Below are 17,435 nucleotides of genomic sequence, written 5' to 3'. Positions count from 1 at the left end.
ACACACACACACACACACACACACACACACACACACACACACTCACTCACTGTACAGGTGGCTCAAACCTCAGGCTACCGACTAATGTACGGAGCGAGATCAGATCATAGCACTGATCCCCCTTTGTTGCTATGGCGATCCAGGCAGCGCAGGTCCCGTCTTCCGAGTGTCTGTGTGTGTGTGTGTGAGCGAATCATCAGGTGCTACGCGCCGCGGTGGCTCTCTTCTAGCGGAACCCCGTCTACCTTCCTACGTGCGACCGGTGTGCCGCGGCCCCACTGGAAGGCTGAGGGAACGATGCACGGAAGAATTAATGGAGCAGGGAGGGAAACTACATGCGGTGATCCTGATTCAAACCCACCACACAACACTCCCGTAGGCCTTCGTCCAACACCCTTCCCCCGGGACCAACACCATGTTACGTAGCTATATATTTTCTCTCACATTCTCTGAACAAAATGTAAAATCTGTGTCCGTTTCGCACCCAGTGGGCTGAACAGAGCCACCCGGCCACCCCAATGATGAAATCCCCGGTCTTTCCGATTTGTGGTGACAGGCTGAAAACGAGGCAGGAAGCCCAGAGAACTGGATGGAAGTATTGGAAGAGCAGCAGAACGTCTAGTAAACCAACCGACAGGAACCAGTGTTTTTACAAGGATCCTCCCACGGACAGGGCACAGGAAGCACTGTGTGTGTGTGTGTGTGTGTGTGTGTGTGTGTGCGTGCACGTGTGTCTGCGTAAGAGCTTGGATGCATGGTAATGTGTATCATCCCTCAATGTCTCAGACACAAACACACACACACAAACACAAGCACACAAACACAACCACACACACACACGTAAGTGCGCTCATGCATACGACCAGTTCGTGAGAAAACGTCCACATGCACACACACTCATAGTAAAGTAAGAGTCCAAATGGTATTAGAATTGTCTGATTGAATATTGATGTTACCAAGTGAACAAATATTATCTGTGAGTAATCACATGATATAAATCAATAACGCGATTCATGCTTCCTTTAACTTGTGTGCGTGTTGGTTTGTGTGCGTGTGTGTGTTGGTGTGTGTGTGTGCGTGTTGGTGTGTTTGTGTGTGTGTGTGTGTTGCACAGGACACTGGTCGTGCTGTTGTGCGACGTCTCGTAATGACGATGCATACTTGGTGCCAGATGCGGATGTTTGCACAGGAAGATACAGTTTTGTGTTTCGCATGACTGTCTGTGCGTGTGTGTGTGTGTGTGTGTGTGTGTGTGTGTGTGTGTTTGTGTGTGTTAAGGTGGGTTGATGAAGATGTTTAATGCAAATAGACAGATCGAAGAGGTCACTTTATTTTTCAGGAATCAAAAATATGACAATATAGTTGTTTTCTTCAAGTAAAAGATAGAAATACAGCATTTGGGTCATTTCAGTGTTTCTACGGTTGGGAATCTGAGGTTATCACAAATAGTGTTGCAAGGGAAGTATTTTCAGATATCAAACATACCTTCTGTACACTAAAACACAGCTCTGATTCTCTGACACATACAAACATCAAACCAACATTAAGATACAGGCTTACATTTCATGATCGAATTTTTTTGAAAGGCATGAAAGAAAATAAAATGAAAAATACTAGTGTCATTATTAATTATAAACATTTCATAATTTTGATGTTTCATAATAAAAATCGGATGAGCTTTTGCTGCCAGTCATGATCCGATACAATTTTTGTTCAAGAGGGTTACCACAATGTCCTGATAACAAAGTATTCAAATAAATGATCTATGGTAACAGATGAGAGTTGAAGGAATAAAGGTTGAAGGGATGGAATATTTAGAACTGGCAGTGAGTTCTGTGGGTCCCATGACGACAGCGGTCCCATGACAACTGAGTTTGAAGACAGACACGAAGTGCTAACCTGTCATCTGAGGAGGGAATAGCTCAGATGCTGAACTAAAAAGACCCTGATTACACCATTTAGATGGTACATTCAACGTACATTCTGTTTGAAGGTTAGCTCAAGGAGTACCAAAATCAACCACATTTGGATTCGATCAAATTAATAAAACAAGTGTTGTTTTTATCTTATTTGATCATTATATATATATATATATATGTATATATATATTTGTAGATAAAATATACTATACGTTAGTTGATTTATTATTGTTTTATTGATTTGAAATTAGACCTATATCTACCATCTGCTCTACTGTTTTTCCGTTTATATATACACCTGTATATATAAATATATATTTCTGTATTGGGATCCTGTCCAGCTTGTCAGGCCTGATATAATTGTCATTGGATGATCGATTCAAGAGTGCCTGGGGAATGTCCTCGTTCCTTTTTGTTGAATCCTCTCTCCAGAACTCAGAACAACGGCTTCTCCACAGTTAACACGCTTGGCTGAGACTTCTGATGAATACTTGCGGTTCAACCTTATTTGTTCCAATTCGTTGCTGCTTGACAGCAAAGCAGCGACACCCCCGGAGTTAAGAGAAGTTTACTATTATTAATAGACTGCTGGAATTATATTGGACTGTTCCTCAGCCAAGCGTCTCGACGGTGGGGAAATGGCTCTCCTATTGGGTCCTTTGTGTTCCTCAGTGGATGCCTATCATTACAGAGGCACAGCGGGGGTCCAGCAACAAGCCTTACATTCAGCAGGGCTGAGAAGCCCTCCACTCTATCATTACATATCGCTGTCTTCCTCTTGCGCACATTTCGCAATTTCTGAAATAAACAAATCCAGCGACGCATAAAAGGGAAAATAAACACAAGTAGGGAAAACAAACTGAAACATCACTAAATGAACACAGAGATATCATAAATAAATATACTACCAACGACTTGCATTAACCCAAGTCATCTCATCATCTTCGTTGGTTCTTGATATATTTCACTCTGTTCATACAATGGTAGTGGTGTGATCGGCCCTCCATGGTGGTCAGCCCTGTCTCCCAGTGGACCTCCCCTGGGCTGGAGCTGTGAGGTGTTCCAGGAGGGTGTGTGCATGGAGGACTGGTCGTAATGTGTTAATTAGCTTGCCTGTCGTGTACGGGTGGTGCAGCCTCTCGCCAGACAGCCACCTCATGATCCGCATGGAGCTGACACTAAGACTTTAAGCCCTGTCCCCGTGATCCCTCACCTAGACTCTTTCTTCTGCTCCGGTATCTCTTGTCTTGTTTTGTTCTCCTTCGTCCAGATCAACGTGTGAGATAATATAGAGATCTCCTTTGTAGCAGCCTCAAGTTTATCAGACAACCCGGTTTAGCAACGCACACACAAAGATGGCCGCGTGTGTGACCGTCTTTCTAAGCACACATTTAAAAGAACTGAATGACGCCCACACATTTCCAGCACCCGCCTCCCACTAGAGCTCCCCTTTCCCCGCTACTTTTTTAGCTCTTCCTGGTCCCTGCTTCCTCTCTCCTGATATTTTTGTGCTGATATTTCTTGGCAGCGCCTGTTGGTATTTGCCATCTCTATGTTCACGAAGCCTGGAAGCCAGGATGTCGCCGTTACTCCTGAATGTTGCTGCTTCCTCGCTCTGTGAGTCCACAGGCTGTCGTCTTGAGTTTAGTCTCCTACGTCTGACCCCTCTTCAACTCTGACCACTCTTCCACTCGGAAACCTCTTCAACTCGGACCCCTCTTAAACTCTGACCCTTCACTACCAGTTTCTTAGCCGCTGGCTCTATCTCCTTCACCGCACACCTTCTGATGTCGCAGTATGGACTACCTTCCCAAAACATATCTCTCTCTCTCCCTCCCTCTCCCTCCGTCCCTTAGCCTTCGGCAGACCTGTAAACCCCCTGCTCTCCCTCTATCTCTCTCACACTCTCTTCCCCCCCTCTATCTCTCTCTCCCTCTCTTCCCCCCCTCTTTCTCTCTACATTATCTGCTAACCCGCCCCCTCCCTCCCCCAGGACCCTCGGTGTACCCCTCCCCCAGCCTCCCCCCCCCCCCCTCCCTGGCGGGGTGTCCAGTGTGGTCAGTGTCTCTTGGTGTTCTTGCCAAACTTGTCGCTGAGCTGCTGGATGAGGCCGGCCAGCTCGCCCGTGGACTGAGACTTCTCCTCCAGGAGCTCGTAGCGCAGGCTGGAGATGTCCTGCTTGATCTCCTTCAGCTCGCCTGCACACACACACACACACACACACACACACACACACACACACACACACACACACACACACACACACACACACACACACACACACACACACACACACACACACACACACACACACACACACACGCACATACACACACAGGCATCCTCACACAGGCACACACGCAGGCACACACAAATGCACACACACACACACACACACAGATGAGACATGATTAAATGCATGTACGCAGGAAAACGAAATCAGGATTGTCTGGTATGCACACATACAGACTTATGTAGTCTGGCAAAGGCCATATGGGCATGCAATGTGGCACTTAATATTGTAAGCACTCTGCCTGCTCTCAAATCACGCACAATGACAGGTTGAGTGAATACATTTCATTACTTTAGATAGAAACAGTGAATGAAAACACAACACAGGTTCGCTTAGATTAATAATAATAATAATAATAAATTCAATATATATATAGCGCCTTTCAAGGTACCCAAGGTCGCTTTACAAGAGGTGTACACAGGGGGGGGGGGCAGGTTAAAGGCCATAGGCCTCTAAGAAGAGGTGTGCCTTCAGGAGCTTTTTGAAGGACTCCACTGAAGTGGCACAGCGGATATGGAGGGGGAGCAGATTCCACAGAGTGGGGGCAGAGGCGCAGAAGGCCCTGTCCCCAAAGGTCTTGAGTCTGGTGCGGGGGGTTTCCAGCTGGGACTTGTAGGTGAGTAGGAGGATTTTAAACTTGATCCGGGACTTAACAGGTAACCAGTGGAGTTGCATCAGGATGGCAAAGATTGGCATCTTTGCTTTGTGCCAAGGATTATGTGTACGGTTATATCCATCACTGGGCAGTTTTGCATAAAAAACACACCCACACATCACTGCCCCCGCTCAATGCACACATGTGAAGTGCACACCCACAGCCATGACCCTGTCCCCCTCTCTTCCCTTTAAACACATGAGCTGCTGAGCAGGAGGTGGGCGCTGCTGGGGGCGTCTTACCTTCATTAACTTCGTCGTTCTCGCGGTCAACCTGAGCCTTCAGGACGTAGCGTTTAATCAGACGCTTCATGATCTTCTGCCAGAGCCGCAGGGGGGGGGGGGGGGAAAGACGTTATTATGGCTGGAGAAGGCCAGAAAGCAAAGATAATTGGTGTGACGGGTTCCAGGAGAAGGCCATTCACACAGGATCTCAAGGTGTGTGTGAGTGTGTATGTGTGTGTTACGTGCACTCACACGTGAGAATGGGGGATGCATGGCGAGGGAGCTATGGCGAGGGTGTGAAGACTGAGAATCGATCTACAAGTCAACAGGGTGCAAAGCTTGCAGGCTGAGCTCCTCAATCCCCTTGGGAGGTGTGTATTCTGAGAACGATATACCCTCAACCCCGCATACAGTAGACCCCTCCGTACTTCTATCACATGCAACTCATACTCATGTCATTCCCAGGAGTCCACCCATGTATATTTGGCTAAATGTGTTTTTTTGTGTGTTTGATGGAGAACCACAGCAGAGGACCAACACATGGGCTCAGAGTTAGCGCCACGGGAAGAAGGAGTACTCAGAGGCTGCTTTCAGGAAGCATTGCCCTGTGGCGTCCATCTTGTTTGCGCCATCCATCTTTGTTTGTTTATTTTTAGCCTGTTACTATGTAATACACGTTGTTTTGTTTTCGCTGTGATAATCAGGTGGTATGAAGTGACTCAGTACTTCGGTAGTCTTTTCACTAGATACTTTCTAACTCTTACTCAAGTCATTATTTGGGTGACTTCTTTTATCTACTTGAGTCATTATCATTTTAAAGGAGAAATTGTACTTGCGTAGTTTTTGGCACTACACCTCTTCCTCCTTTGTCTTCACCTTCCTGCCCTCTCTCTCTCTGTCTGACCGACGCCCTCTCTCTATCATTCTGTAAGTCTTCCCCTTTGTATCCTCTTCTTACATTCATCCTCACTCCAGAGTCTCCGAGCGTGGGACTGAGCTCTCTCGCCCTGTGTAAACCATCCCTCCGTGTTCCACCTCCCCTCCCCCCAGCCAGGCCTGGGCCAGCCTGCTCCACCTCCGCGCCCCTCCTCACCTGGTACCTGGTGGGGTGTTTGATGGGTTTCCGCGGCACAAACTCCTCACCGGGTCGCGGGTGGGCCGTAAAACGCTCCGCCTGTGGGAGTCAGGGGCCGTGGATTAGGAAAATGGGAAATCTCACGGATGGGAAATGCCAATGAAAGACAGGACATGGAATGGAAAATGGTTACATGAAAAGTGATATGGGAGTATCCTATGAATAAACCTGGTGTTATCATCCATATCAATGATGGATGAACCGGCTGCGCTAAGAGTGCTGGCTGTTTCAACTTTTTCCACACACTTTGAAACTACAAAAAAGCAGATTTTAAGTTTTCTCGGGACTTCAAAGCCGATGTGTACAATTTCTGAGAAACATGACACATTAAAAACATGGGATACTATAAAGGCCTGTCTGCACTGAAGTTTAAATACAAATAAAATTCAATCTTTGCAATAGCCAAGCTTAGCATTAACTTGCTTGCCTGTATTGTTTTACATCTTGACATTTTGCAAGATACAGCTGCAGTTGCCGAATTAGCATTTTATCTCTGCCTCCCAGAGCTACGCGGCGCTAGTGGTGCTGTTGATGGAGAGTTTCACGTGGAAGATTGTCTGTTAAACCAATTATGGAAGATCAATCAGCAGCCATCCTTCGGGAATCTCAAAAAACACAGGCATAAACAAACAATATAAAGGTTACCACAGGTAAGGGAACCCTGACCAACAACGTTCAGTCCTACTATTGGTTAAACCATGATTGTTTTTATTAATCTAGTAGAGACGCCGTCTCGTTCCCCCACTGAGGAGCTGGTTGCCCTTTCCTTCTCTCCTTTGATTGGCTTTTTAAAAACATCCATACTTCCCTTTGACGACCTTTGTCCCTTCTCCAGAAGCGGTAGACATGTCGCTCGGACGGGGGTTCACCCAGAATGCGGGAATGGGAACGGGTCTCAACCCGTACCGTCAGAAAGGCTGCACTGTCTCGTCTGACAAAGTCTGAGCTGGCATGTGGGTGCAGTGGCGAGGTTTGCGTTTACATATTGACCGCTTGAATGCTTGCCCCCCCGCCCCCCCCCCCCCCCCCCGAGCGGCTGTCAGGGAACATGGAGGGCGCCTGGAGAAGAGCTTGCGGGGGCAGTAGAGCACGGCGCCATCTTCCACGCCCTAGTGCTCCCTGGCCCTGTCGGCGGGACCAGACACAGGCAGACGCAATGGGCCGGGTAATAGCTGGCCCCAGGCTCTGGAGGAGCCGCCAGTAGCCCGGGAGAGGGAGCCGGGCAGCTGGGACATGCTCGCACCATGCAGGGAAAACCACCTCGTTCCTCTTTTGTACTGCATTTTACTCTTCAAAATCCTATCAGAATATCAATGTAGAGCAGTGGTTCTCAACCTTTTTTGAGCGAACGCCCCCCTGACCTTACCCTGAACCGCTGGCACCCACCGCCCCCCCTGGCACCCAAAATAAATTAACAACCCCACTCACACTTTGCGGTGGTCACAAATAGCAATGAATGCCCTCTGATTCGGTTTTGGTGAAAAATAAATATAAATGAATATTCATGACATGCACAGCACTCCCGTGTCTCCCGCACCTCCCGACGTCCACGTCAATGAATGAATGGCCCGGTAACCGCGGGCACCGTGACAGCGGCCTGGCCCAGAGGCCTACTTAGGCCTATATATATTTGTATTTGAAATGCAACAGTCTTTTCGAGGAGACTACGCTAAGAGCAGCTGTAACTGAACAACAGCAAGAGGAAGGAGGAAAACGGGCTGAAACAATTTTTTGTTTTAATGTTATTTTTTTCTTGCTATCTGCCATGTTTGATTGTGTTGTGTTGGTTATTGAACTGTTAACCAGAGAACTTGGGTTATGTTTATCAGCGTTACTATCATGACGATAGCTGATGTAACGGGAGTCCGGGTGTGTGCAGGACCGAACCGCGCTGTCTGTATGACCACTGTTCCACTGCGCATAGACAGTAAAAAGTAGCTGAGACGGTAGAGGGGTTAGAAACCAATAAATGAAAATAGGCTATTTATTTCAGGTAGTCAATTTTTTCACCCAAAAATTTGAATACCATGAAAGTTTAAAATCCCCCCCAAAAAATAAAAAAAATAATCACGTTCCCAGCGCCCCCCTAGGTTGTGCGAACGCCCCCCAGGGGGTGGTACCGCCCCCGTTGAGAACTGGAAGGTGGTACAGAGTTATTCCTGGACATGGCATTACTGAACACGGTTCCACGTAAGAATGTTCAGGGCCCTTGAAGCAACACTTGACTCACAGAGGACTAAGTGTGTATGTGTCTGTGTGGCCTTTCCCCATTCGCTATCTTCACAGTCTCCGTCTCACTTTTCTACTACCATTCAGAAGCATGTCTTTATTTGAATGCATGGCGGTGGTTTACAGGTTAAATCTACAGCTGAGCAGCGCAGACTATAGGATAACATATCCTTTATAGGTCTGAAATGTCAACGCGACCAATGGGATTTCTGTACTTTAGAAATCATGAATATATTAACATCACAAAGGATTTAAGTAGTTTCCTTCTAAAGGAAAATAAATGCAGGGTGAGGAAAAATTAAACAACCCATTCAGTGTGTTCCATTAGTCGGGGAATGATGTAGTAATACGTGTCTAAAACAAGTCAACAATATAGAAAATGTAATCATCTGAAAATAGATGTGCTAATATTCAGCTCGTACAGGCAGCAATTAGTAACCCCATTAGGTGACACCGTTGCTTAACGACACAGCTCTTTTAAAGGGAAATTATTTGGTCGTTTTTTGTACCTTTTGCTGAGAGTTCAGTCTCCATCTCGACTTCGTTGTCGTGGCGACGTGACTCATGCAGTAAGGCCACTTCATACCTTCCAGATCCAGACGAAATTCGTCCGTCTGCCCCAAACGTTGCCTCCGGAACTACCATTCATACCTCCGTCTGGTTTCAGCGTTGTTATGGATTTTACGCAATAAATCCTCTAGAGGGCAGTGACTGTCGTTTCACAAATGAACGGCATCGACAATCGCAAACATGACATCTGTAGAGATGATTTTGCTTTGCCTTTGGGTCACCGAAATCGGCAAAAAAAAAGTGCAAAAGGTGTGCGGTGGCATGTGACACCCCTCACCAACCCGCAGATCATCTCCTCAAAATGTTGTTAAATGACCAGTTACAACTCATTGCCAAAGCAGGGGATCAATAAAATAAACAGGTCAGGTATATAGTACAATCTAAGTATAAAACGTTAAATACAATATATATACATATCAGATATTATACTACTCTATCTATTTTCGCGAATGGTCTGACTTTACAGCAAGTCTCTGGCCGTGTAAAGCAGAGGTTTGTTTCTCGGTGGATTTTTCATCCTTCAAATCCTCAACAAATCAAAGTCCATGTAGGCTAAAGGTAATTCATTAGTTCTGCCTTTATTTTAAGCTTCCAGCATGTTGTGCGTGTGGGAGAATAACAACAAACATTCCAACCTAATAGGTGACATATTATACCACCAGGTGTGAGTGTGATTAGCAGTTACAAGCTATTTTGAAACTCTGCCTCTTCTAACATCACAAGTGGGCGTGTGTCCACCTAGATGCATGTCGGATAGATTAGCAACATTTGCTATAGTCCACTGGCTAAGCTGGTAGACTGATCTATCCAGCACACATCTGGGTGGACACGCCCACTTGTGATGTCAGAAGAGACAGATTTTCAAAACGGCTTGTAACGGCTAATCACACTCACACCTGGTGGTATGATGTGTCACCTTAACCTTACTCTGTTCTGAATGTCTGCAGGCGGATTGCAATCATTGCATTTTAGTTTTACTTCAGCTCACTGTGAGACTATGCTCTCCATGAGAGCGCTAGCTGCCATTTTAGCGCCGTCACTTTCACAAGCTCTTATCTTGGCCCGAGCACACCGCCATGATTGGCTCACATCAAATCAAATTCTCTAGCCTCCAACCATAGCCGCTGACGGTTAACACGACCCCGGATCAGAGGTACGGAGAGGAATTCCAATAACTGCGAAGGAAAATAAAAAAAGCGCTCGTAACGCGAGCCACACTTTGAGACGGTAATGACATGCACAACGTCGTTATTGTATACGACCCTGGTACACTGTTCTATCAGAACATCTCCCGCCCTGCTGACTAACTCAACATTACCAGGAGTCACCCCTTCATTCACACTCTTTAGGAGTGAACCCCCGATTCTATGGTGTTGCTAGTCGACATTGCTTTGGGTATTTTACGCCTCTCCGGCTTTTATATAATGCGTTAGTCAGACCAACTATTCTGCTGAAGTTCCTCAGCTGGACGCCTGGTACCGCCATGGCTAGGAGCAACCAAAGGTCGAACAACTCTTCAAAAGTCACAACTCTTCTCTGGTTTGGCACTGCAGTGGTGGAACGAGCTCCCTGGCGAGGTCAGGACCGCAGAGTCACTCGTCAGCTTCCGCAAGAGACTCAAGACACACTTGTTCACCTGGACCACGCATTACCCCTCCCCCCTCCCCCCCTGCCCCTTCAACTCCCTTACTCCCCTAAAAACACCCCTCCTACTCACTTATTGTGTGTTGTACACACTGCCACTAAAAAATAGTACTAAATATTGTGCTAGGAATATCTTTACTGAACAGACAGCGATTATTGTTGTTTCTTACGTCAGATACCTTTTGCCGGGAGTGGAGCATGCCCATCTCCACCTCGTTGTCGTGGTGACGGCTGCTGGACTTGCAGAGGCGCACCAGTCCGCCCTTGATGCGCAGCCCCAGGTAGTAGAAGGACTTGGGGCTGGGCACCAGGTTGAAGGGGGCGGGCAGGGTCCGGCCCTCGTCGAAGTAGGACAGCCACAGCTTGGCGCGCGCAAACTTCCACTCCACGTCGGCGTCCTCCTGCAGTGACGCACGGAAAACACTTGTTATACTTACAATACACTCTGCTTTTATTGGCTCTTAATTTTTGTTTTAATTTCATTGCCCCCCCCCCCCCCCCCCCAGTTTCTTAATTGTTTTTCTCCTTCCCTCCCAAGGTACCTTCTTTATACAAGAACGTTTAAGAAACCATTCTTCATATAAACATTGACCTCCTTTCCTTGTTACTCGTCTTTTCAGCTTGATGTTGAATATGTATACAAGTTTCTGCATACATGTACAAAAAATGCAACATAGATATTTACATAACCATCTATATTCCGACAAGACCAGACTCGGCTTCTTCCAAAGTCCATGTTATAGCCGGAAGTAATAAGTTTGAAGTAAAGCACACACTGCAAATTAAAGCCATTCTAAAAAACAATCAACCTAATCCTCTCCTTAACAACCTCTTCCTCCTTAACAACCTCTTCAACATAAGCACTGGAAGTGTTGATTGGCTTGACTTGGTCACATGACTGCGGCTGATGCGATTGGCCGACGTCTGCGCACCTCGATCTCCTGGTAGGAGCTGTTGATCATGGCGATAAGCATGTTGAGCAGCACCACCACCATGGTGACGTTGTAGATGCCGTACAGCACGTAGCCGATGTTCTCGATGAACTTGTGGTCGTACTTCAGCACCACCGAGATGACCTCGGACAGCCCGAAGATGGACCAGAAGAGGGTCTTGAAGCTCTCCTCCACCCTGCAGAGGGAGGGGAGGAAGGTGAGAGAGAGGTGAGGGGAGGTAGGTGAGAGAGAGGTGAGGGGAGGTAGGTGAGAGAGAGGTGAGGGGAGGTAGGTGAGAGAGAGGTGAGGGGAGGTAGGTGAGAGAGAGGTGAGGGGAGGTAGGTGAGAGAGAGGTGAGGGGAGGTAGGTGAGAGAGAGGTGAGGGGAGGTAGGTGAGAGAGAGGTGAGGGGAGGTAGGTGAGGGGAGGGGAGGTAGGTGAGGGGAGGGGAGGTAGGTGAGAGGAGGGGAGATAGGTGAGGGGAGGGGAGGTAGGTGAGAGGAGGTAGGTGAGAGAGGACAGACAGACAGACAGACAGACAGACAGACAGACAGACAGACAGACAGACAGACAGACAGACAGACAGACAGACAGACAGAGACAAAGAGACCGAGAGAACGAGAGAGAGGGAGAGAGAGAGAGCGGGAAAGAGAGATGCATTTAGTAACACAAATCAAAGCCCCAGGGTTGTGTTCTCCTTCGTCCAGACAGCTCGGCCCATGTGGTCATCAGCAGCCAATCAGAAGAGACGGGAGGGCTGCTCAGAACACAGGAACCTCGACATGTGTTTTAACGACTCCCCAGTTTTAACTTAAAAGACGAAGCGCCCAAGTGTCAGAGAAGGCTTGGTTGCCAGACATCCTGAAGGTAATCGTCAGAAATGGTAGCAATACGATGACAGACCTCTACGCTTGCTTGCTAACAGAGGTGACGGTTGCTAAGGAAGCAGTCCACAGCCAGGTGAGCACATGAGTGTCTGTGTGTCGCCACACTGCAAGAACACCTCATGATAGCCAATGTAATGTTCTCACAGAGGGGTTTATGGGGTGGTACTGATGAAATCACCCGGTGAGTCAGATCCAATTTGAACACCTTATCCTTTCATCACCCGTGTGTGAGCATGCACATGCGCGCGCACGCGCGCACACACGCACACACACACTTAAGAGAGCATGCAATTTGCCCGACTACAACTATTAAGTTATTTTAATCAAGCCACAGGTTTTCTGTCTATCCCGGCCGCTCAGCCGTGCACAATTCCTAATGGCCTGTTAACGTCATCCTGGTCTGCTTAGATTTCATCGCATGTTTCAGCATCTCCGGGCGAAACAGCGTCTTTTAACTGCATGATGGCGTTAAATATTGACTCGACTTCAACACTTCAGAAAAACTAATTGCACGGCGTAAGCCGCACACACGTCCCCGATGGACCAAAATGAACGGCCACAAGTCTTCTAAGGATGTCCCCCATGTGCCGGAGCATCTTCGTTCGCAGGGTCCACTGTCAGATTCCCGCCCAGCGTCGTGGCAATCATGCTCCGACTAGCAGCGGCCAGCAACAGATTGGAACAGACGAGATGGAGCAGGAGCGAGAGACACACAGAGATGCTAGGTCGCCATAGGGCATATGTCTGCAAAGAAAACTGTTTGGAAGCATGTCTGCAGATAAATAATCCATGAGAAGTGGTCAGGGGTCTCCACAAGGCTCGGAGACACACTGTGGAGGGTTCAGAGCCAGGAGGCCTCATGGCCGGAGGGGGGACAGCGGAGGAAGAGGAGGACAGCACTGGAGATCTGTGGGCTCCTGGACAGAGGGATCGCCGATGGAGCCAGCCCAGCAAACTACTCTTAAAAAGAGAAGAAGACGCTGGTGCACCGCACGCAGCGAAGGGGAAAGGGCTTAAATAATGGCTCAGGAGAGCACACAAAAAAGTAATGCGCACACACAAACAAACAAACACAGAAAGAACAGACAAAACCAAAGTTCGTATGTGTCTGTGTCTGTGTGTGTTGTGTGTGTCTTGGTGTGCGACCGAGTCACCTTTGTATCTTTTGCGTTCGTTATTTTGTCTACGTGATGATCCTGCTTATGAGGAACGCTCTTTGTTAAACAAGTCTTTTTAAGCTGCCGCTCATTAGCAGTAAACCTACCGAACAACATCTGTCTCCAAGTGTTCATGGAGGTTTCGACTGCTGAAACTGTGCAGCCGACCTCTATAAACAAAATTGAAAACAATGAACGAGGTTATACAACGAGGTCACACGAGAAACTTGTGAACACGACAATAAAATTCAACTTTTCGTCTTCAATGTGTTCACGTTAAGAGTGATCGAAGAGCACCCAAGTTTTGCGTCGCTACGCAAGAAACCATCCACACCCATTTTGCCATCTGATGACCCACGCATACATAAGAGTGTGCTCAAGATGCTCTTCCGTCGAATTCAGCCCTTGTACAGAATCGGTTGGAAAAGCTACACTGCCCCCTTGTGGACCCGGTATCACGACGGGGCATTACAAATCCAGGAAGCTCTGCCTAGCTCTGCGTCGTTTCCGAGTCCCGACAAGGATCTTGTTACTCATGGGGTCCCCAGAAGTGTGACTTCAGCCTCACTGTTCCAGTCCATGACAGGTAAGTGGCGGTGATCACTAGTACCGTTTCTGTCCAGGCATCATTAGCCTGCGCCGACAGAAACAGTATCTTCCATGTCTGCTCAGTGAGAGAACTCCCTGTAAGGGGACAGAAGCAAAGGACCCACCTGCAAGGTGGGTCCTTTGCTTCTGAGATGCGTGTCCACCACACACTGATTACATGGAGTAAATGTCCGAGCTCAGTGCCCCGAGAGGGTGGGTGAGGGAGGGAGGGCTGCGTTTATTCCCATCGGTTTGTAGGCCGGGTCGTCGTTTCAGGGAATTGCTTTTTAATTGTGACGCATGAAGTGTCTGATACACCTTAATCGCTGGGAACTTTAAAGAGTTTCAGCCCTGCAGCATGGAGACGGAGACGCGATATGCAACCCGAATAGAAATTGATGATGCACTGGTAAATATCTGCACTTTCTTCCACACACACACACACACACACACACACACACACACACACACACACACACACACACACACACACACACACACACACACACACACACACACACACACACACACACACACACACACACACACACACACACACACACTTGTTTGAATGGTTATTGCAACAGAACAGGTGACGTTAATGGTAAATGGTATTAAACAGAACGTTGTAATGATGGTACTTGCAAGATTGTATTAAACTGCCGTAGCGCGCATGATAAATGACATGGTTGTTAAATGATTCTAAAACAGTATGAAGGTAACGGAATACATAGTCAAACAAGACAAACACACACAGGCAACATTGACGGAAGCTATGCGCCCCGTCACAAGCCATCAGTGTGGACCAGAGGACGTGGATTTGTAGTCGTCTTGCCCTGAAGCCTCATTATTTCCCAGCACAATGTCCTTTAAACAAAATAATATTATAAGCAGCTCATTTTTTTCCTCCCACGTCTTAATTCAAGCAAAAGACTATTTAGAATCGGTGAATATGGAAATGCTAAAATGAGAACAATTAGGCAGCCCACGTCCGTGCTGTGTCTCAATTAGCACTTGAATCAATGGCTGCTCTCAACCGGCCCTCCGGAAGTCGTTAGAACGACATACTCTCCACTCTCTTCACCACTTTGTCAGTCGTGTCAGTGCCCCCAAATCAGGAGAAGAGAAAACATAGTTATGATGGCAATCATGGAGCCTTAACCGAGGTTAATTAATGATTCAAATCTACTTCGATTTGACACAATCAGCCAGGGAGCGGGATCACTCTTAGACTTAATGCGAGTGGGCTGATAAAGTTATTTAAAACTTCCATCTCGCCTTGTTTTGAACTGCTAAAATCCATTTCAACTTAACTGAAAGGGAGTCAGTATGTTTTTGTTTGTGTGTGTGTGTATGTGTTGCATGGGTGTAGGTATTCCATGCCAGTGATGACTGAGACACAGATGGAGAATGGGGCATTATCTGCTATTAAGATTGGCTGATCACAATGTGTGAGCCTCTAGCAATGTGTGCGCACACACACACACACACACACACACACACACACACACACACACACACACACACACACACACACACACACACACACACACACACACACACACACACACACACACACACACACACACACACACACACACACACACACGCAGCATGTGGCTTTGTGTGTGGGATGGTGGTGAGTCACAGCACCACCAGTACTGTGGGAGCAGTCCAAACCAAAATCAGACCACGACACGGACAAATCCACCATGTCCCCCTTAACACACACACACAGATACTCCCTCCCCCTCGATCTCCCTCTCGCTCACTCTGCCTCTATCTATTCCTGTTTCTCTATCTTTCTCTCCCCGTCTCCCTCACTCTCTCTCTCTCTCTGTCCCCCTCGTTTCCCCCTCTCCATCCCTCTATCTGTTCCTCTCGCTCTCTCTCTCTCTCTCTCACCTCTATCTGTCTCTCTAGATCTTTCTCTCCCTGTCTCCCTCCATCTCTGTCTGTGTCTCCCTCTTTCTCTCCCTCTCCATCCCTATATCTGTTCCTCTCTCTCTCTCCCCCTCTCTGTTTCCCTCTATCTGTTCGTGTATCTAGCTCTCCATCTCTCTCCAAACTAATCTCCTGTCAAAAGGTGTTCTTGTCCTCCTCATGTCTTCTGCCGTCTCACTATCTATTCTTTTCATCAGTTCTTTGTTATGAGATTTTTCTAATTTCGTTTTTTGCCCCACTGCCTTGGTTCATTGTTTTACAGTTGTGAACATGCGATCCCATCTGGGCGATCCAGAGGAAACGTTGTATTTATTAAAACGCCCGGAGTCATTATTCTGTGTCATTCTCTCCCTCTCTCGCTCTCTCTCTTTGTTCTTCCCCAGCACCCTCATTATATATCACTATGTCCCAACTTGTGGTTGTACAGCCTTTATATCATCCTCCCAGCCTGTTGCTGTACTCCTGAGGATCCTAATGCTGTTGTTCCAAGCTGATTTATAGTTTGGTCAAGAACACGTTTCTTCCTCAAGCATGAAGCACACAGAGCACCGGGTTTTCATGTGAAGCAACAACTCCAAAGATTGTCATCTCTCTTTCCTTCTACCACTCCTATCCTACCCTCTATCCCTCATTTCCTTTCCTCTGACTTTTCTCAAATCTACCTTTCCGCTCCACCCCTCCTCTCCTCGCATCTCTCTCCTCTACCACTCCTCCCCTCCCCTCTAATACAGGTGGAGACTGGGAGAACTGGAGGATAATCAGAACTATGTGGGAAATGTCTTGAAATACTTAATCAAGATTAAGTTTCTCTCCCCCACACCCGTCACCATGGTGACGGCAGGGGGGGCGGGATCCTTGCTTAACTCAGGCTTTAGGGAATCGTAGTCGATTGCTAACCCTGTGTGTGTGTATGTGTGTGTGTGTGTGTGCGCGCATTTTGTGTGTGTGTACATTATGTGAACCTGTGCATGATAGGGGGAGAGGAAAGGTGATTGATGATGGATATGAGTAGGTTTACATTTAAGTACTATACCTTACAATAAAGTTACCTTACATACTTACATATAAACATGTGTTCACTTGGTTAAGTATGTCGTCAGCGTTATTATGACATTCACAACTGTGTGTGTGTGATTGTGTGTAGATTAGACCATAAGCGCCAACTATAGATGCACACTAGTTGCTGAAGGTATTAGGGGGTGGGCTTTGGGCGCACACACACACACACACACACACACACACACACACACACACACACA

The 17,435-nt window shown here is 47.3% G+C and overlaps 1 protein-coding gene across 1 annotated transcript in view; it reads right to left on the bottom strand.

The window, feature by feature from the left end:
* Positions 1 to 3,954: 3,954 nt before the first annotated feature.
* The window catches only part of LOC132465756 (short transient receptor potential channel 7-like), a 47,426-nt gene continuing 33,945 nt past the window's right edge, over positions 3,955 to 17,435 (bottom strand). The window contains 5 exon segments of the mRNA XM_060062511.1: positions 3,955 to 4,117; positions 5,110 to 5,185; positions 6,185 to 6,265; positions 10,849 to 11,070; positions 11,602 to 11,797. Of these exon segments, the coding sequence (XP_059918494.1) occupies positions 3,978 to 4,117; positions 5,110 to 5,185; positions 6,185 to 6,265; positions 10,849 to 11,070; positions 11,602 to 11,797 (715 nt within the window). The 3' untranslated portion in view covers positions 3,955 to 3,977.

Source organism: Gadus macrocephalus, chromosome 10, assembly GCF_031168955.1.
Source record: "Gadus macrocephalus chromosome 10, ASM3116895v1".
Lineage (NCBI taxonomy): Eukaryota > Metazoa > Chordata > Actinopteri > Gadiformes > Gadidae > Gadus > Gadus macrocephalus.
This window is presented reverse-complemented; position numbering and strand designations above follow the sequence as displayed.